Source organism: Lepisosteus oculatus, chromosome 29 (assembly GCF_040954835.1).
Source record: "Lepisosteus oculatus isolate fLepOcu1 chromosome 29, fLepOcu1.hap2, whole genome shotgun sequence".
NCBI lineage: Eukaryota > Metazoa > Chordata > Actinopteri > Semionotiformes > Lepisosteidae > Lepisosteus > Lepisosteus oculatus.
Window position 1 is genome coordinate 466,774 of NC_090724.1, and position 20,818 is coordinate 487,591.

At 40.3% G+C, this 20,818-nt stretch overlaps 1 protein-coding gene across 10 annotated transcripts in view; it reads right to left on the reverse strand.

Moving 5' to 3' along the window:
- The window catches only part of ptprsa (protein tyrosine phosphatase receptor type Sa), a 313,640-nt gene that overhangs the window by 59,192 nt on the left and 233,630 nt on the right, over nucleotides 1-20,818 (reverse strand). For 6 of the 10 annotated variants that reach the window (XM_069186054.1, XM_069186056.1, XM_069186050.1 and 3 more), the window contains 9 exons: nucleotides 20,236-20,262; nucleotides 18,141-18,258; nucleotides 6,754-7,341; nucleotides 5,893-5,987; nucleotides 5,352-5,605; nucleotides 4,853-4,943; nucleotides 3,955-4,179; nucleotides 2,738-2,895; nucleotides 606-718 (listed from right to left, as the gene is read on the reverse strand). In XM_069186054.1, the coding sequence (XP_069042155.1) occupies nucleotides 606-718; nucleotides 2,738-2,895; nucleotides 3,955-4,179; nucleotides 4,853-4,943; nucleotides 5,352-5,605; nucleotides 5,893-5,987; nucleotides 6,754-7,341; nucleotides 18,141-18,258; nucleotides 20,236-20,262 (1,669 nt within the window). The remainder of the gene's footprint in view (nucleotides 1-605; nucleotides 719-2,737; nucleotides 2,896-3,954; nucleotides 4,180-4,852; nucleotides 4,944-5,351; nucleotides 5,606-5,892; nucleotides 5,988-6,753; nucleotides 7,342-18,140; nucleotides 18,259-20,235; nucleotides 20,263-20,818) is intronic. The other 4 variants (XM_069186057.1, XM_069186055.1, XM_069186058.1 and 1 more) reach the window with 2 other exon arrangements.

Sequence of the window (20,818 nt, forward strand, 5' to 3'; positions counted from 1 at the left end):
TATTTTAATTCAGAGTTCAATTAAGCAAGAAGAACTTAGAATGAAACTAACAAACACTTAGGATACTTAGGATCAGAACTGAAAATTTGATTTGAAGGAAAAACACAGAAAGAAAAAAAAAGTATTTTATGGTGTACTTTTTTCTTGCGCGTTAGTATACGGTACAATCCGGCCAGTGTGTGCAAGAGTGAAAACTCTGCTGTTTTTCTGGGCGAGGGCTGTTCTAACTGCGACATAGGAAGCTGAGGTCACAGCAATCTTAACAGAGGACTGTTATATTGTCACCTTGATGCTGCCTTTAAGCACATTCTCCCTCTCAAGAAACAGACCAGCAGGTGTAGCAAACTGAATGGCTTCCCGCCATGGGCTGATAAAGTTAACTTTCAGATTCAAAAGCACTGCAATAGCAGCACTACAGCACACATGGAAAATCTGCATGGGAAATCAGAGAAGGTTGCTGATGCTTCACTTATACATTAAACATTCTTTTCCCCATTTTTACACCTGTGTCAAGTTAAGCATTACCACACTGTTACCAGCTTGGCCCACATTTCCACAGCACTGGCGTGCAGGGTCTGTGCCTCCCACAGGGGCAGCGAGGGTACCTGGAGTCTGGAAGTTGATGCGTCTCATCTCCACGGGGTCTGTGGGGTGGTGCGGTGTGATTTCGGCATTGTTCAGAAGACACTTGGTGCGTGGTTCCGACTCCTTCCGTTTACTGAACAGGCAGAAGGAAGGAAATGTTCAGCTGAGTGTTATATAATGCAAATGTCATTTTCTTCAGTCACGCAGAAAATAAATCACTCCTTTCATTCACTTTCCAGTTTTCAAAAGTAAAAAGGATAGAGGAGTAAAAGCTGCACTATACTGGCTCTCCAATATGATCCAATATATCTCTTTATTTAATCCCCATGGAGGTCAGCTTATATGGGAGACATCTTAACAATATTAACTGTTTCTATCACATAAGCTTCTACTTCATGGACCTTTGACTGAAAATACTCCTATAATTGTTTCTGTGACTCATAGTCTGTTAATCATTGTTCTCTGTCTAATGTTAAGATGCTTCCAAATCATTTCACACAGACTGCAAGCAGCAGGGATCTGAAAGTTACATCCTTAGACTTCCTATACTGTATGTCTTTGCATGTAGTAAACATGCTTGTAAGACTTCTTTATAAGAAGTATAAGTTAGGACAGTCATTTTTAACCTGAACTTATTATGTCATTCACAGCAGTGATTGGTGCTCAAGGCAGCTCTCAGTGTGACATCACTTAGAGCAACTAGAGTGATGGACAGTATACTGTTAGCTGTGTTTGGCAATTGCAATTATATTAGGATTTGAAAAACACAAAGCAGTGTGCTATGTCAGACAGGCAGTTGCTCAGCCAATGAAATGTCTACTTCTGAGTAAAGGAAAGCCAGACATAATAAGAACTCTCAATTCAAACTGATGAAACCTTAACCTTTAGCACACTTTTCGAATAACACTTGCATTTACATGTATAATATTGCGAAAATTGATGTGAAATCCTACTGCTCTGAGGACAATGTCTTGCTGATTGCACACATAGAAAGGTGTGGCTTCTTTCTGGATATGATCCTTGGATCAGTAGCTGCTCACAACCAGATGATGGGCCAAATGGTCTCATTCTGTCCATAACCTTTCTTATGTTCCATGTTCTAAAGTGTTTCAGCGACTTACACTCCAAATGTGCTTATTATGTTAACCAGCTATAAAGTATACCTAACCCTTACCTGTCAGGTTTGCTGTTTCCAAAGAAAGCAATGAAGCAAGAGGGGAAAGAACACAGGACAATAAAATCAATACGGATCATTTAATTTACACAGAAGAGCTGCAGTCCTCCATAGCGCTTATCTGCATTACAAGAGCCAGTTTTAAGGTGGGTAAGCCCCTGGGAAGACTAATGGACACATGGAAAATAGAACATCATAGAACACAGGCCAACCTCAGGTTCAAGGACAAACCAAGGTAATAGGATGTGCAAAACAGCCATGGAAAGATAATCGGTTCCCATCTTTTTCCACTTCCAAACATCATTAAGATTTACAAAAGCAGAGTTAAACAGAAAAGAGTACAGATCTTTTAAATACTGTACCAACATTGCCCTTCAAACTCCACTTTTATACATATTTGTCTTTCAAAATGCAACCTTGCAATTTTTATAATTCATCTATGACTACAGACTGCTAGAGTCACTTAGCAATCCCTTGCCAATGGAAAATGATGTGTTGTTGATGTTGAGGTTCCATCTCTTTACAAGAGTAGCAGTGTCAACGATACTGTCATAGGCGACTATGAAAAACCAACATTGCACTACCCGTATCTACAAGCTCAGCACTATTTTATTCATGCTACATCTGTAGATCTTACGACCTATTATTGTAACCTATACACTGTTATCACCAAGACACATGATCACAAGCATCTTTTGTTAAACTGTTTTGAATAAAACTCCACTGTATTACATTTTCACTGCACATCTTACATCTCCAGCCACATTTTCCACTGTATTTCTATTACTGTATTGCTTGTTGTGTCAAAGAGTTTAAAGACTAGAAAAGCTTTGTCTCAGTTATTTTCAGTTACTGCATGTCATATTCAGTTAAGGTTGCCAATAGAATGCTGCAAGTGTAGCTAAAGAGAACCGACTGCAGGAAATGTTTCCCATCTTTTTGGTTCAGCTTCTTTCAGCTCCACACCATTCCACTTACTTCTTATAGAGAAGGATGGCAATGACTATGCAGATAATGAAGACCACAGCCAGCACAGGTCCCACCACCCAGATCAGCCCATCTCCACCATCCATGGGCTGGGGATCCACTTCTGGGGCCATCACCGAGTCAGTGTACGGGCTTGCTGCAAACATTTTCTAAAACACACAAGCACACCTCCAATTTACACCTGCCTAGCTTTACATTAGACTTAAATTCATCATGGTTTTAGTGTATAATAATTTGGAGGCCAAATTGTATATATTCAATTTGATTAATCTACATATATCCATCCATTTGCTAACACTGTTTCCAATACAGGGGTGCAGAAGCAATGAGCATAAGGCAGGAAACACCCTAGATGGGATGGTTGTCCATCAGAGTCATTTATGTATATTGTGATGCCGCGGAGGAATGTGCCTGGCAAGGCACAGCTTTTCCTGTGGTTTATAACTGTCTTTTTCTAAGCTTCCTCCTGCTGAAGATGGCTGCACGCAGATCACAGTCTGGTTGATGGGACACCAGCAATCACTGACAGTAAAGACAGCATAGATGGAGTGCCAGGCGGAGAAGAAGGTATTAACAAGTAACTGAATTCAAGAACGAACTCTATCAGATTGCCAGGCCTTCAGCCAGCCTAGACTGAATATGCACCTAGCAGTATGAAGATTTGCTACTAAATCTATCATTTTTCTCCAGCTCCATCTGAAAACTGCCACTATTATTTTTCCCCACCTCCAGCTGGAGGGCCGCACTGCGGCTATTATTCTCCTCTCCAGCTCTGGCTCAGAGGCAGTGTCATAGTTAAGAGCTCTATTTCCCTCAGCATGGGGTATTTGTTTGCTTATGTTTACCACAGGACAAAACTTGTATAAATAGAAAACTTATTTTTCATTTGAGATCTTGCGTGGTGAGTGTGTCTGTGTTCAGGGTATGCCTAGAACCTGTATCCGTTTTGTGGGTCACCCCACATGACACCGCAATACAGTATGAAATGCTTTATTTTAATGTTACACTTGGAATACATTCAAAGCTTTTACACAAACATACGATATCCTTAAATTTTAATGCAATGTTTTCTTTTATGTTTCAGGTCGGTGAAACTTATATTATTGGCATTGGCTTGATTACTGATCCATGACTGATTTGTAAAACAGTGCTATACAAAAAAAAACACGTCTACTGTGCAGAGGAAATGGGTCACAAACTGTGCTTACCACTGTGGTCATGTTGAGCTCTGCTAAAAGGAAGAAGACGTACTCCTGGCCTGGTTCTAAGGCCCGGTTCTCAAAGCCATTATAAACAACTTGGTTTCCTACTTTGAAGTAGGAGGGCAGTATGGATGGCTCAAAGCAGGCAGCAATGTAAGGCTTCTGAAAGTCGAGCTGGCGAAGGTGTCTCATGCTTCGCCTGTGCCGGCGCTGGGTGATGTCCTTAAGGAGCTGAGAGAGCAGAGGAGGGAGTCATTTTTAGGAGTGACTTCATTACACTGAATTGAAGTTAAAATAAAGAAAACAGCTCTGCATACAGTTGTAGAACAACAAAGCATCTGCATTGGAAGATCAATTTTAATGGACTGGTGTTAGATCATAACTTTACAAAAATGCTATTTCCCCAAGGCTACTGAGGCTTAAAACAGGGAAAGGTCTTATCCAGAGTCCAGGGTAGCGTTTAACACTCCAGCCATCAATGGGCTGAATCGTGTTTATTATCTGCCAACAGCAAGTGGAATTTCCTTAATGGTAGAGTATGGCTTGTCTTGTAACATAGACCTCTGAGACTTGCTGGGTACATTGTGTAAGCTTGCAGTGCTGTCAGTGAGAACCATAGATTGGGCACTGTGGAATAATAAGGGCAAGTGTGCAATTGGTGTACAGTCCTCTCCCATGCATATCTCACCAAGTCAATTCAGAAGTTGAGATTCCTAATTGAGATATACATGTCAATGACTGCATGATGGCACATAGACACTTGGTCACATACAATTACAGCCCTCAATCCCGATTAAACAACAGCTACTAAATGTAATTTTTTTTAATCACATTCACCAATAGCATATTACTTCTAGCCACCACCACCAGTTTCCTGCTAACCCAATTAAAGTGTGAACTGTACCTCTTCGAGATCCATTTCATCTGGGTTTTTCCAATGCCTGACAAATAGTCCCCGGACTTTCTTCAGGGGAACAACCACCACATAAACATTCCTGCAAAATAACACAGTAAACCACTTCAGAATGTAACAAACCTGTCACAATCCCATTGGTGACCATGGTCATTGACATGATCTCATGCCAATATTCTAAGATATCACACTAAGAACCTCATTCAGTATATCACAAATGTAACCCACACTGATAAAAATATAAATAAAAAAAATATAAAAGTATACTTTAGACATGTACTGTAATGGAAATATATTTCCAACTGCACTCAAAAACGCAACAATAATTCATTATTGTTAACTGTTTCACAAAAATACATTTAAAAAAACCTCAAGATCTACAAGAACCTTCCTCAAGAAATTGAAACCACTTAATTATAAATCAATAAACAGTGTATTTCAAACATTGTCTAATTGTCTCTGTATTGTTAGATTTCTTCAAAATTCTTACTTGACTATGTCTTTGTTTTCCAGGGATGGGAATTTAATAGTAAGAGTTCTGTCGCTGTCCCGATAATGATCCAGCACAGGCTTGTGGACCAGGATAGATGGGGCTGTTCTAGCCTGTACCCTGTGTCTCAGGCCACCGATGTTGTCTTCCAGGCTGGTGATCTTGAAGTCGTAGGTAGTGTTGGGACGCAGGTTGGTGATCAGTGCCTTTGTATCCCTGGCATCCACGTCCATCTTCAGCCTGTTATACTCAATCTGATGACACAAAATGAAAGAAGGCAGGAAATGTTTGTGGACCTTTGGATAGGGGCTATATTTTGAAATATCTTTCTCTAAAAGTAAACTAAATGCTGTGAAAATTCATGTATTTTAAACAGAATTAATATCAGAGTTTTATGAGTATACTGGGGTTAAAGAGAAATACAAAATGTGAAGCAAAACCTTGCACATGAATAAAAGCCCTAAGTGTCTAGTAATGTATTGGGAGCTAATGGAGCTCAGTGTAATCCACAACAGCAAGTACACCCAGCACCAGGACTCACCGTGCAACGGTAAGGAGATCTGCTCTCTGGGAATTCCCAGGTAAGCAAGATCGAGGTCTTGGTAACCAGCTTGATCCTGAAATTCTTTGGGACGTCTGCCAAGAAAAAACACAAGGAAAAGACAAAACGTTTATAGACAATCCAGAGGCCTGGAGAGAAGTAGAAAGGGAAAGATGCAGTTGTTATTTAGATAAGTCATCCAGCTTTGATGGCTCTGTGGGTTTTCTTCATGCCTCCGTGCGCGGTGATCCACTGTGAAGGGGGCAATCAGCAGTAGATTAAAGACAGGTGACAGAACTCATGAACACGGACCCATGGAGGACATTTCTGAAACTGTTGTGTTCTGTTCGGAAGTGCCTGTCCAATCACCCAAGAACTTGCTAAGGAAATTTGACAGAACTTCTTCCCATATTAATCATCTTTCCTCCAAACACTTTTTTTCCCCTGAATTACAAAAGAGAAACAAGAAATGTGGATGGGCACTGCCAAAATGAACATCACAGCAAGGACAGGACAGACCAAGACAGAGCATGCCCACAGCTGTTTGCAGTGCATCGTGGGATGCCATGCCTGACATCACTTGCAAGTGGGAAAGAAACTTGGAAGTGACAAAAGAACCCTACCTTAGCAGCTGGGGGGGGGGGGGGGGAGGGAGGTGAGGCACTAATACAGGGGTGCGCTGGAAGGGGCAGGAGCTGAGGTGTCTTTCTATTGAACACTTACCTTCACGGCAACGCGCATCCCTTTCAGCAACATAACTTGATATTGACTTTTACCTTTAGGTTAGTGAAGTGAGTCTCCCCAGTTTTTTTTATTTTTCGTGTGTTTTTCCAGTCTAAGAAAGAAACAAGCAAACCCTACCTGTCTCGACCGCCACTGTCCGATACTGGATGGGGGGGCTGTAGGGACCTGGACCTACACTGGTGTGTGCTCGGATCTTCACATCATAAGCCGAGTTTGGGCTGAGGCCGTTTAAGGTCAGGCTGGACTGGCTGGCTGGGAGAGTCAGCTCGCTGGGGTTACTGGAGCTTCCCGACTCTTTGTAAGCTACTGTGTACTGGGTGATCACCCCATTTCTCTCGGCAAGAACTGGTGGGAGCCAGGAGAACTGAACCGTACAACAGCTGACGTTGGAGCCCTCAGTGATTTGTGGGTAGCCCTTTGGTACCTCCTCTGGCACGCTGAGCTCCCGTATTACCTCCTCCCCAAAGCCTGAGCGGCTCTTGGCAGAAAGTTTGAAAATGTACGTGGCACCCTTGTGCACGTTGTTGATGGTATACTCATGCTCCTGTGCTGTGAACTCCAGAGTGGCCAGCGGAGTGATGTCTTTTCGGCCAAATTGGAGCCGGTAGCCTTGAATCTCCAAAGTGGGTTGGCTGGCTGGCTGCCACTTTACCAGGGCCATGTTGCCTGAGGTCTGCTGGACGGACAGAGCTGGCTTGCCGGGAACTGTAAAAAGAGAAACACAGTGGGGCAACGTTATACTTTAGTCTCTATAATTATATATTCCTTATATTTACAATTTAATTTATTTGGTAGGTCCCCTTAAATCACATAAATGTAGCAATGTTAAAAAAAAACAAAGTATAAAAAATGTAAGATTTCATTTTTGAATTGAATAAAAAAAAGTCCAATACAGTGGGTAAGCAGTAGTTGAGAAGGTGCTTGTGTTGTCTGATCTTTTGTACTGTACTGTCGAGAAAGCTGTTTACAAGCAGCATTATTAACAAAATTAATAACGCTTGAAAAGTAACAAAAAAGAAGAAAAAAACTTTGCTGATTTGTTTGGAGATGTGTGTTGTAGAGTACAGGGACACTTTGATGTAGAGGAGTCAGTAATTAAAGATCCCATGGTACTGTTTGTGAGAGTAGGGTTGTTAGAGGTCTTGGCTAAATTCTACACTAGCCTTACAATCTGGCCTTAAATAGTTAAAGCAATTTCTCAGTTCTCAACCAGGTTAGCTGTGGAATGGGGCAGCTGGAGCTGCTGCTGGTGGGGTCACACATGCAAAAAACTTTATTATTAACTTTATAAAACTAATAAGGAGAGAGAAGTAAGTGCCTGTATTAAGCAGAATCCTCAGACGTCCACAGCAAGAACTGTTAAGAGAACTTTACACAATTGCTCAAACTACCCCATGGATCGAAGTGTTGTTCATGCTTTATCGTACTGCATGGTCCAGCACCTGGAATAGATATTATTCGGAGAAGCTGATTTAAGACACTTTCCCCCTGGAAGAGTCTGGGCATTGTACTGGCATGCTTCCTAATTACCAACGTCTGGGTAAATCTAGAAACAAGGTCTGCTAGTGCTTACTCTGTGGAATTTAATTCAATATTATTCTGGAAATGGAGTTTTAATCCTTTCAGGCTGTAGCTGAGCAGGCTTTCACTCATTGCACACTAATGAGGGAGCGCAAGGAGCCTGCAGAGGAACACTGATGTAATGATCACCCCTGCCTTCCTCACCAACAGACTAGTCATCTCGCCAGTGGACACAGGGCTGCTGCCCTGCTGTGGATATGCCATCATGCTGTGAGGATAATGGGGCCTGCAATGGTATTCTCACAACCAAAGCGGCATACAGTACATTTATTCTGCATCTTCTAAAGTGCCTATTATAAACTTACAGTTTAAATAAATAAATATATTTTAATTTGCTGCACAATGAAAACTTCCAGTTTCCATTCTTCTACTTTCTACACAATTTATCCAATACTGGGTTGCAGAGTCTATCTCAACAAGCAACAGGTACAGGACATTTAAGAACCTGGGAAATGTACTGTAGAGGTGATTTTGAATAATATAGACAGCTGCATTTCAATTTAAAGCCTAAGATTATGCATTTTGTCATTACTCTTTTGATCTGAGCAGAGAATTAATAAAACTCTGTCGATATGCACAATGGCAATAAAAGTTTGTGTTTTGTGAGTTGGCTAGACAATGTGTACAACTGCTAAAACGCAACATCATAATACTGGGAATATAGACATTCTGCAGAATTCTGTCAGTGTACTGACAATTACAGTTCCTGCTGTGGGGGTTCACTTTCCAGGGCTGCTGGAAGACCTGAAGTTTAGATGCACCTGGTGGTGGGGGAGGGCGTAGCTCTCAGCCGTGGACTCCCGGAGGTTTCCTTTCAGTTAAATGGGGGTTTTCCTCCCCCCAGTGCTGTGCAGCACAAGGGCCGCAACACCTGCAGTTTCCCTGTCCCGGGCTGCCATGCCTGCTGGTCTCTCTGGTCTGGGCTTACATGTCACCTGTTCTCCCTATTTTTGGTGTCATTTAAAAAAAAAAATCTGTGTTGTTTGTTCCCCTGTTCCTTCAGGGTTTATTTTTTGTTGTGCGTGCTTTTTTACGTGTTGTGTCTGTTTTTTTGTTTCATTCCCCTGGAGCCCTACCCAGCCCCCCCACCCCCCCACCCCCTACTCAATAAAGGTTTTTACCCCGGAGGAGGGGGTAGCTCTCAGCCGTTGACTCCCAGAGGTTTCCTTTTAGTTAAGTTAGGTTTTTCCTCCCCCCAGTGTTGTGCAGCTCATTTATTTTTTGGGCATCAGGAGCCGCCCTTTTTTAAGGAAGACAGCCCTTCCATTTGTTGAGTCTCTTCCAAGCTTTGATCTTTACAGAAATCCCTTTTGCCTCTTGAACCTCTGGCATACATATGAATACATGACATGACATCTTGTGGGTGTAGGGATTAAACTTTCAAGCCATACTGTCCTGAGATGCTTCAAAATCGTGTAGTTCTTGTTGATACCAAAAAGCTATCAACAACTGATTTTACAGCTGAAAGAGATATAGGCCTTTTCTCTTTGAAACCTTTGCTTCTATTCCACCCATTCATCCAACTACCCATCTATTTTCTAACCACTTTATCCAATATGGGTTGTGGGGGAGCCAGAGCCTATCTCTACAAGCTCCTTTTATTTAGTTATACCAATATCTTACCTCTGATCAACCAAACAACCCCAAAAATGTTCATGCCTTCTCCATCCTGTTTTTGTGACCCAGTATTTCAAGTACGATGGCTAGAACTTCCACAAAAGGCAGTAACTACAGTGTGCTATCTAAGAAGATATGAGTGGATTCATCTTCACAGAGCTTTGCCAAAAACATTATTTCCTCTGATGACAGAAACAAATTCAATTCTGACACAACTGAAAACCTCCCCTACTGATCTTTGGCATTTTTCAGGATCTGAGGTTTTTCATATTCCCTAAAATAAGTTTCCACCCACTTTAAACTCTTTTAAATGCAATGGCCTGTCATCTGTTAGATGGACCACACATGCTGCCTGAATTTGCTCTATTTTCTATGTGGATGGGTCTAGGAGGTGTCTAAATTATACAGCCACTAACACTAAGTTTCAACTGAAGCATCCCTCCCAGTCTCTCAGTGACTGAGAGACTCTTGTAAGATGCTTGTGTCAAGCACACAGACAGATTTAAAGCTTCAGTCAGTATTTGAACAGGACAGTGCTGGAAATTGAACCATTTCCCATCTGACTTCAGCAAGTGTTCCATTACAGAGATACAGTTAACAAATAGAAAGTAAACTCTTTTTTTCCCAAAAAGACATATCACACCTTTTGATGAATGGCCCCGACAAAACTGCATGGAAACCACCTTCCCAATCCGAAACCTGAAAGTACAAGCTCTCTTATCTGCAGATTAGATCTTGCAGAATCAGCAGGAATGCTGTGAGGACACAGTTTAAGAGAAATGTTTCACTTTCAAAGCAGTTCCAATGCTAAATGGAAAAAGAATTGCCATGTATGTGATGTGATATCTTTGAAAGAGCCAGTGGAGCTGTGCATCAGAAATAAGCATTTAGAGAGCATAATGAATCATGGGCAGAGAAGGACAGCCTTCGCAGAACATCCTGAGGTTTTTATTTTTGTTTATAGCCATTTTCTTGGCAAAGAAAATTGAGTTGGTGGTAATGGGACTTTTACCTCAAAACACTGCTCTGATTAATGTTACTGCAATTCCATGCTAATGACCGACTGGGCACAACGACAGCCATTCTCTCAGACTGAACAAACAGTGAAGGCAGCAGAAAACAAGCAGCCCAAATACATTCAGACACCTCTCACAATCTCCAGTCCTCCTCTCTGCTACTGATCGAGTAGCTCCAGCAGAGAATGAGAAAAGCTGGCTGCTGATACAGCTCTGTGCCTGCATCACTGTGAGCCACATGCGTTACTGAACCTCTGCATGTTCGCTGCTTGGATGGGATATAAACGACAGTCCTGCTGGGGGTTACTGAAAAACTTACCATCTGTAGGTTTTGCATCTAAAGTGCTTTAAAACCCTTTGGGATGAAAAGCACTGTTCAATTACAGGAGTTCTTAATTATTTTTAGGTTATTGTCAGGAAAAAGGGGATTTAGCACATCTTCTAACTTGATTTTGTTGGTCTGTTTTTTAAACTACAAATTGATAATTTCTTTGCTTCTTATAATTACAGAAGCCAATGACTTGTGCTCAACAAATAACTTGGAATCTTTATGGGGAGCAGGACAGACCATGCTACTGGATCTCAGTAGATTACATTATGGGATAAGCCTATTATCAATCTTCATTATCATATAAACTTTCCTTATCTTTCAGTAATAAGAGTTGTTCATTACAGTCTAACCATTATTGACCTGGCTAACAGTAGAAAATATCTTCTCTATATTATCAATTAGTTTTAATATTGATCCATTCTAAAGTTTTCCTAAATCCTGTAAACATCATTTGAAACGCTTTCATAGTGACACTCTGTGTAAGTGTAAGATTTTTCAAAAAGAACATTGGCTTATTTTATTGTTGAAATGCCACACAGAACTGCCATGTTTCTGTTTTCATTAAACTGGAAAAATACAGTATCTTTTAATTTCCCCTTCCTGCTCTGTTCTAACAACATTTTGGTTTCATTTTGTTCACACAAACGCTTGTGGGTATTTGGAACAAGCTATAGTATCTCTGTTGTTGAATCTGAAGCTGTGGGTTCTTTCAAGATCCTCAAATCAATTAAGTACTACAACAACTAAACAAGCTTGAGAGGCTGAATGGACTCTTAGGTTCTGATTGAAATAGTGAAGATGCAGGAAAATTATCTGTGGCTTTTTTTCACAAAACAACAGATTGGTTCCAAAATACACAAATGCCTTTTGTTCAACACAGTGACAAACAGCTGTAACTGAAAGGCAGCTCTGTTTCTGCAGAATACCAGGTAGAGCTCTTGACCAGGTATACCACTGTTATGGGCTGATGGTGTGATTTTCTTACACCTTTTTTCACCTGTGTGTGTGATGAAATAAATTATGAAGATATCTGTGCTTTCCTGTATTGTCAAGTCTATCTGAATTCCACAAGCTGCTGCCACAGCTCACTTTACCATTAGCTCAGCAGTCCAGCTTGGTGACTAATTTGCATGTAGACTCCTATGGGTTGCTTTGACACGCTGGGAATCTCTTTCTCTTTTAAAGTGCTAGTATGACAAGAGCATCATCTTATTTATTCTGAAGGTGGCTCTATGAACGAGGTAAAAAAAATTCTAAACATTGTATTAATGAAGCGATACGGACATGTAGTCTATTTTTGTGACTCAAAATATTTTAAAACTATAATCATGAATCACATCTACATTGGAATGTAACAAAAAACAGGCTACAAACTTTAAACTATAATAAGCCTATTTAGATATAAGGGGAATTTATACCTGAAAGGCAAAGTTAGGTACATTTATTCATGCCAAATTGTTAGTATTTATTTTTCCCTGCACAGTGTGTGACGGAGCCTATGCAAAAAGGCCATTATTCAAACCAGTGCTTTTGACATCTCAGCCAAAACAAAAGCGTTGTCAGAAAATTAAGACTGCTCACTCCAATAAACATTAAGAACCACTTTTGTTAAGTGGAAACAGAAAATTAGCTGAAATTATGATTTTGATTATTACTGCCGAGCAGAATGCCATTCAAAAGTGCAGTGGGGTTTAGAGTCCATCTAACAGCACACTGATTGCATATTCACAAACAACCACTTTCATGGATTAATCTTACAAAACAAGCATCTTTAAGCCTTCCTCATTACTACTGTGTTTGGAAACCACTAGAAGTTCCAATTCAAGTGCAAAATTGTCAAAGAAGATATTAAATTACTGCACTGTAAAATACTCATTAAAAAGGCATAGTTAAGGCAACTTTTGTTAAATCAACCAGCTGGTTGTTAAAAGCAAAAAAAAACCTGCATCATAATAAGGACCCTTGTGCTGATGAAGGTGACTTGGGAAGCAGTGTAATCGTTGGTGAGGAGATGGAGAGTGGGATTACAGTCTCCTTGATTGCGGCCCCTCCCTTCAGAGAGCGCCCACCCCAATCCCTCGCAGTGGAGCGAGAAGCACGTTTCATATCAGGGAAGGAATTAATGGATCCTGTTGACACAGAGGCTGGTGACTGGCTGGGGGTCGAGCTGCGCCCTCATTGCCTCTCCCAGCTCGCTCGCTCCTGTCTGGGTCTCTCTCTCTTTCCCTGGGTCTGTCTGGCCTGCTTGAGCCGTGAAAGCAGGGAGCAGGAGCCGAGGGACACAGTGAGAGGGTCACTCCAGCAGCGCCGGAAAATTCAGACAGCCAATCGAAACAGAAACTGCCACTGTGTGGTAATTAGGCTTGCAAATTGAGACTAGTTAACAGATACTTATTTTTTAAAGCACAAAGTATATTTCAGCCAATAACGATCACCAAGGGCTCTACAGTGTTTTAATCCTAGAAGTGACAAACAGGGAAAAATGGGGGAACATTTAATTCAACTTCCCTTCACACTTATACCTTTAACTACTTGCACTTCCTGCTTAAGTGTAAACAAGAGGTACACCTGAGCAATTTAATTGAAGTCAAAATAAGGTAATTAATACAATAATGAAGTGCAGGTTTTTTCGAAAACCAACATGAAACAGTTTTGCAAACATCATTAAAAGCATTAACTGAATACCTGTTATGACCTTGAAAATATCACTTTCTTTGACATTCTTCTAACTAACACACATTAAGAACACCTTTCAAAAACTTTAAGCTAAAGGTGGCAGTTTGACCCGTCTTGCTTATTTGGTTGCTAGTAGCTAATTGCTACCAGAATTCTATCCAGCTGTTTTGTGAAAGACTCAGTTTCATTAACACAGCTGGGTAACTTGTGTGCAGCAGTGGCTCCTGTTTTTCTCTCTTCTCAATTTTCGCTTTTTCCCCTGGGATCGTAGTCCTGATGTAGAATCTGATCTGAACTTGAAGCTGATCGGAACCTCAAGCCCAGGCTTGTTTGAAAAACAAGCAAACCCCCATGCCCCATGAAATCTGTGTACACAGTTCATGGATTATAAACCATAGGTATTAGGATATCAGTGCATAGTACATTTAAGCAGGGAGCTGTGTCAGCATGCGTAAGCTGCAATGGGACGGGTAAAGTTTTATTCCATGCCAAAAGGAAAAGAAAAGAGACAACATTTCAGCTGCGGAGCCTTCTTAAAGTGCGAAGACCTAATCCAACAGAAATACTGTCTTGAACTCAAGACGGTTTTGGTGATAAATATTATTTTCTTGTTAACTCTGCATGCAGGCCACAATAGAACATTTCTGAGGTAAAATGTCTGCTGCACACTCTGTACTAGTGACTAGTGAGCAGGAAAAGCAACTTCATGTCACAAGTCTCGCGAACTCCCGAACACATGGAGACTATACAGTGCTTTCATAAAGTTCACAGTTTTGCATTTAATTATGAAATTGTGAGATACTGATACCAATTAATCTATAGTTTTACCAAGATTTAATAACCGGTCTGAGAAATTGAGACTTCAGTTTCCCATTAAGGAGAAATTGCACTGAAGCAAGGATTTCAATCGCCAGTTGCCTGAAGAACTGTACTTATAAGAGATGATTTTCAGCACTTAACAATCAGTGTTATAAATTAACTGCAACCATAAATGTATTCCATTCCCTTCATTAGAAGCCCGAATTCAAATAATCAAATGTGTGGTCTAACTTGGCTTATTTCACCATTTTTTTGCTGTTCTCTTTTCATTCAGCGAATTCCAGTCTTTGGCAAGACAAAGTCTTTACCCACTTTTCTCGGAAGTGCTAGGGTTATTCAAAGACCTCTCCTGTATAACATGGGGCCAGCAGGTCTACTAAATGCTAAGTAGTGCAATTAAAATGAGAAGCACCAGGGGTCTTGGGGGCTAATTTGCCCCTGTCACATAAGGCGAGCAGACACCAGCTCCTGACTCCAAAAAACCCTGAGTCGCCTTCATTATAACCTGTGCCTCAGTGCCAGCATGCAAACTGCTCTGTTCCCAGGGGCAATGCTGTAATGAGGATATAAACTATTAGTGTGGAAAAAAATACAGGGATAATTGCGGTTAGTGATGTCACAGCCATCGCTGGTGTGAATATGGGCTAGGTGTGTGGTATCTTCTCTGTGTACAGGGAAAGAGGTGAGCCTGTAGAGGCAATTGCTCTCAGCTGTGTTTCAGAGTGACTGCTTCCACAGGGAACCTGGGTCGCCTTGCAGATAGTTCAAGCAGAATCATCAGGTGCCTTTAAGAATAAACTGAAATAAAAGGTGTGACCAATTTTTAAAGTTTGCTGCAAGAAGAGCCACCAAAGGGTGTGGATTTGCACAACAATGTCTTATACAGCAAAACCCACTGTATGGAACAATGAAAGCACTAGTGAGGAAACCAGGCTGATTTAGTGTTATCATCTGTCTTCGAGTGAAAAGCTACTTAAAGTTTTATTTTTGCTTTCTTTTACAGGCGGTAAGAGGACACAAGATCATAAAAAAGCCATTTGGACCACCTTCCTTGCCTTGCCCAGCCCCTGGCGCATTATTGATCCAAGAATGAATCCAGGTTTCTGGTAAAATACATTTAATTTAAAGTACTGTGTTTGCAGTTCATTTTCTTTTCTTTTATATAGTTCTGATTTCCAATTTCAACTCAGGGCAGTTAAATCATGATAATAATGATTGTGAAAGTCATCCCTGCAGAATGCTGCACTGGATGAGGTGCTGCTGTCTCTACTACTTTTAAAGTCTCTGCTCTTGTTACAATTAAGCATCTCAGCTTGGCACTCTGTTTTCCATTATTTAGGTTCCAGTTTTCAGAATGTCTTTAAGAAGCTCCCACTAATAGACTATCCACTTTTTCCACTATCCACTGAAATAAAAGAGAAGATGACTGGGGCCATTCTAAGAATGGACTTATTCTCAGGAGATTTTATGAAAAGAGCCATTTGGGAGACCCCTTGCCAATTTATATCTAATTGCCAGCATGGCTTTACCAAGACAGAACAACACTGGACTGTAACTACATCCCTTCCCTCTCCCTTACCCCTCTTTTTTAACTGCCTGTCATTATACTGATAAGTGAGCCAGCCCTGCTGTCTGTGAATTATTGCAGCAAGATTTAAAAAGGAATCCTTATTGTAACGCTCAATTACACTGACACACAAGCACTGAAATGTTAATTTACTGTACAAGTCTTCATTTCTGCCAGTATGAAGAGCATGGAAAAGAGAAGCTCTTTTAAGTAACCTGCTTTAAAGTGACAGTGCAGTGTTCAGGAAAAGCGAACATTTAAAAATGCTAATGAAAGGGAGGGGGTACCATTACAAAGCAACAAATTGGAAACGCTACATTTAACTTCACAATCATTGCCAATCATAACGACTGTGGAGCACTGAAAGAACCTCAATCAGTCACACAAATGTTATCTTTAAGGCCTATTTTGAAGGCCCTTATTAAGTTTGTTAGAGTGTCCTGTAATTTCACAATTCACATTTTTAATGTGCCTTAAACCTGTAGCTCAATAAACTCTTTATCACAACTCAAAGCTCATTCTCAACCGATCCATTTTACATCTCATTAATGTTATTTAGTAAATGTATACTACTATGTTGAACAGAGCTTGTTTTTTTAAAGATTTCAAGAACCTTGTAAATTAAATGTACCATTTTAAAAAGTCATATCTTAACATTGTCAACAAAAGGCTCAATGACCAGTGTTTTAAACATTCTCTAACAGAACCTCCTGTGGCCAGAAACCCAAATTTACTTGCTCGGCTTTACCTGGGTTCCATCACAACAGCGGGAGCACAAATCCACTTAAATGTGAGCATCCACAAGCACTTCACTCGTGAGTGCCTCACCAGTGACAGAACATACCTTCTTGAAACTGATTTGAGTTAAACCACTTTTTAAATTTTTAATTGTTTTTTAAATTGGATATATAGCTTAATGTCTTGAAACTCAAATGAAACAGATAACGAGATATAACTCCATTAAAACAGATAATTGTGGAGATGCTTCTCTGAAAAGACAAAATACTAAATAAAGCTAAATCTTGTAGATTGGCTCTAGTGCCCTTGTTCAAATTGACCAGCAGGCATCTGCACTTTCACACATTCATTGAGGTAGATCAGTGTTGTTTTCATAGACATCATCATGGGAAGTATTCTGACGTTTTGTTTTCTGCCCCAGCTGAATTCTTAAATTACTCTGGGGAATCAGATTATTTTAATTAAACTGTTTGCTTGATTGCCTTTTTACAAAAAAATATTTTTTCAAGCTCTCAAGCAATGGCTAGATCCAACATGCTGTCCCAGGAACAGATTTCTGGAACTAAGGAAACCAGATGCATGAAGAATCAAGGATTTTCTTATTAAGGGAGTGTCTGACAGACAAACGTCCAGCACAGTCTGTAGGTCCTAGACAGGTTAACTGTCAAGAGCTGTTTATATATCCCACAGGGAAATTATTTATTTTGCCAGCTGTGGGCATGGTGAAGAAGTCTGATTGCAATGTTTTTGGACACCACATACTTGTACTTAAATGTGTAAATATAAGGACATATATAAATATAAGCACTTGGCATATAAAACAACAAGCCTCATGAATGAGAAGCTCAACTGCAGTAAAACAACAGAATGAAAGATCTGGACGACCCCGACTGAGTAACACTAATGTACTTCAGTATGGCAAAGAATCTCAAAGAAGAAAGAAACTCCAGTTGAACCCGTTGCAGTACACAGTATTGAGTGAGTGAGGTCAGAGCTAAAGAAGGATCCAGACACCTTTCTGTGGCATCCCAAAACAGCTGGACCCAGGAACATGGCTGTCAGTTTCATTTCTCCTCCAGGTAAAGGGTGGAAAGGAAATGATCACGAAAGGTCAGACTGTGACTGGTGCCTGTCACCAGAGTTAGAGTTGGTCACTCACCTGCCCCCTTTGTCACCACCAGTTTCGGTTTGCTACGGGCGCCGTCCCCTTTCGTGGTGTAGGCTGCCACAGTGATGGAGTAAGTGGTGTCGGGTTGAAGCCCAGCAATGATCATTTCCTTTTGAGACAACAAAGACCACTGTCACTGGAGAGCTTGGCCCTCACTACAGTAATGAACCATGATTTGATGGGACATCTTTCCTACAGCAGGTTGATTCAAAGAGAACATAATTGGAGTGACTGATAAACCCAACCAGTTCAGAATATCTGCCACAGTTACAGCAATAGTTACTCTTAAGGATAATACATAATCTGTTTATTTATCTCTCTGTGCATGCATACTGAGGGGGGACATAAATTAAGGCATAATGCTGAAAAAGTGTCCTATATTTCCAGTGCTTAATTTTGTCAAATGGCATTCCTTTATAATAGTATCGACTGGCCGATTCTGTTCCCCAGTTAGAAACACTTCAGCTCTGCCAGTGGGGAAACATGGCAGCGCCTTCCACTCAACTTCTCAGCTGCCGAATGTTCTGCCTCATCAAATGCTCAAGCACAGTTTACAGGTGATGCCAATGATTCAGCCCTGAGCTCGTTTAATGAGCATTTCAGGCCTGCAGTTAACCAACTGATATGCCTGTATAAGACTGTGCATTTATTCAGCCAACGGGTGAACCCATCAATATTCATATAAACAAAATGTATGTCTGAGATGTATGTAGAGTACAATTACAAGGGGCAACAACATTAAGCAATTATGTCTATTAAGGATTGAAAACCACCCCACACCCAGAAGGCAATTAATAAAGTATGTTTTGTGAAATTGGGAGCCAAAGACACAAGGAATGTTAAATGCCTGTTAAAATGAGGCATGTTATTGTTGTATTGTTCTTAAATAAACACTGAAAATGAAGAACACTGCAAAAAATGTCAGGAATCAAGCAATTCCTTTCACTTACAACATGCTTGAATCCCAATTCTAAAGAAAAGTAAAGAGATACTATTACCTAGTCCTGTTTTACTTTAAATGGGTAGAGGAAAAACATACAGGGAATATCAATGAATGCAACAGTTAGAAAACAGGTAAAAAATGGGATTCCGTTTTCTGGAAGGGATTTTGTTACAGACATACTCTTTGGCTTAAAATACATTAGATTACATTGGAAGAAAACAAATCAAAAACAGACAATCACCACACTGATATACTGGAAACACAAAAGTACCACAAAGTCCTATGTGAAAGTGACCCATGGATATTGCATCCTATAATAAATGTTCTTTTCCATAATTTATTTCAGCGCTCAATTGCTATTTATGGCATTTGCAGTTAACAGAGTGTAGAAAAGAATACAAATAAGAGGAAGTATTTTCTTCAATGTTGTGTGAACACCTCTGAACTTCTGTCACCACTAGAACACATTAATAACTACTCTTGCAATTGTCCCACAGTTCATCTTACACTGTTCTCCAATTGCAAAGGTGGAGTTCAAGGTCCTTGAAATCATTGCAACACAAATAATGTGAGAGTTTCACAGCAGTGCATGGTATTTAAACCCATTTCATTAATAGGTAAAAAATGCATGAAGTACTCTCTGTAAACTAATGGGATGTTAACTAACTTAGTTTGGTCTTTTGTAGTGGCTTTGCAGACTGACATGGTTAAAATGTGTTCCCATGCAAAACAGAACTTAGTTTACAAAAGCACTACGGAGATCAATTAATGAAAAAACTGCCAGTGCTTTCCTGCAACATGATATTAAGACTCAAAACTAAAAAAAAAGACTCAAAACTAGGAAATGTAAATGGGAAAAGCAATAAAAAGAGAAAAAAAAGATTGTCTAGAAATTCATGTTCCAATTAAAACAAACAAAGAACAATTTGTACCTAAGCCGATTTCAATAATAATGAAGAGAACAGAAAAGAACAGAATGAAACAGATTTTGCATTGATTTTGGACTGGATTGCATTATATTGCTACATAAATATCATATTGAGTATTGAACTTTTTACCTAATTTCCCTAAACAAAAACAAGAGCAGGGGATACAGTATCCATGTTCACCACAGTAAGACCACACTCAGCACACAATACTTACATATTCAGCTGTATCATCGGTTTCCCACTAACCCAAAAGGGAGAGTGGGTGAAGCAAAAAAAGGAAAGAGAGGAGAGAGTGAATATGAGAATTACCAGGAGTGGTGATCTGTGACCACAGGGTCCTGAGGTCAGGCACAGGTAAGCCAAAAATAAAAAAAACAAGGAATGGGAATTTGACAAAATCCCATGTTAGGAAAGATGTGAATATGAAACGGTTAGAGAGGAGGTTTGGATATTTAATTTTTATATGTAAAGGAATTGCTCTGTTGGCTATTAGCAAGAAATTAAGCAATAAAACAACATGAAAACATATGAAACTGTTGTTTAACACCCATTTGTCTTGAGCAAACTAGTTGTTTTCAGGTAGAATTCAAGGCATCTTGGAGGCATCAACAAGACACCGTTTGTCCTGGAGGAAATCCACGACGGCCCAGGGGCTGCTCTCCTCTGAAAGGGACCCCAATCCACTGAAGGACCACAGAGGAAGGGGAGGTTTAGAAATTTCCAATGAAACCTTCCCTGTTGGCATTCCCGGAGATGGGAGAAAGCTGGAACACCCAAGAACAGCTAACGCGAACGCA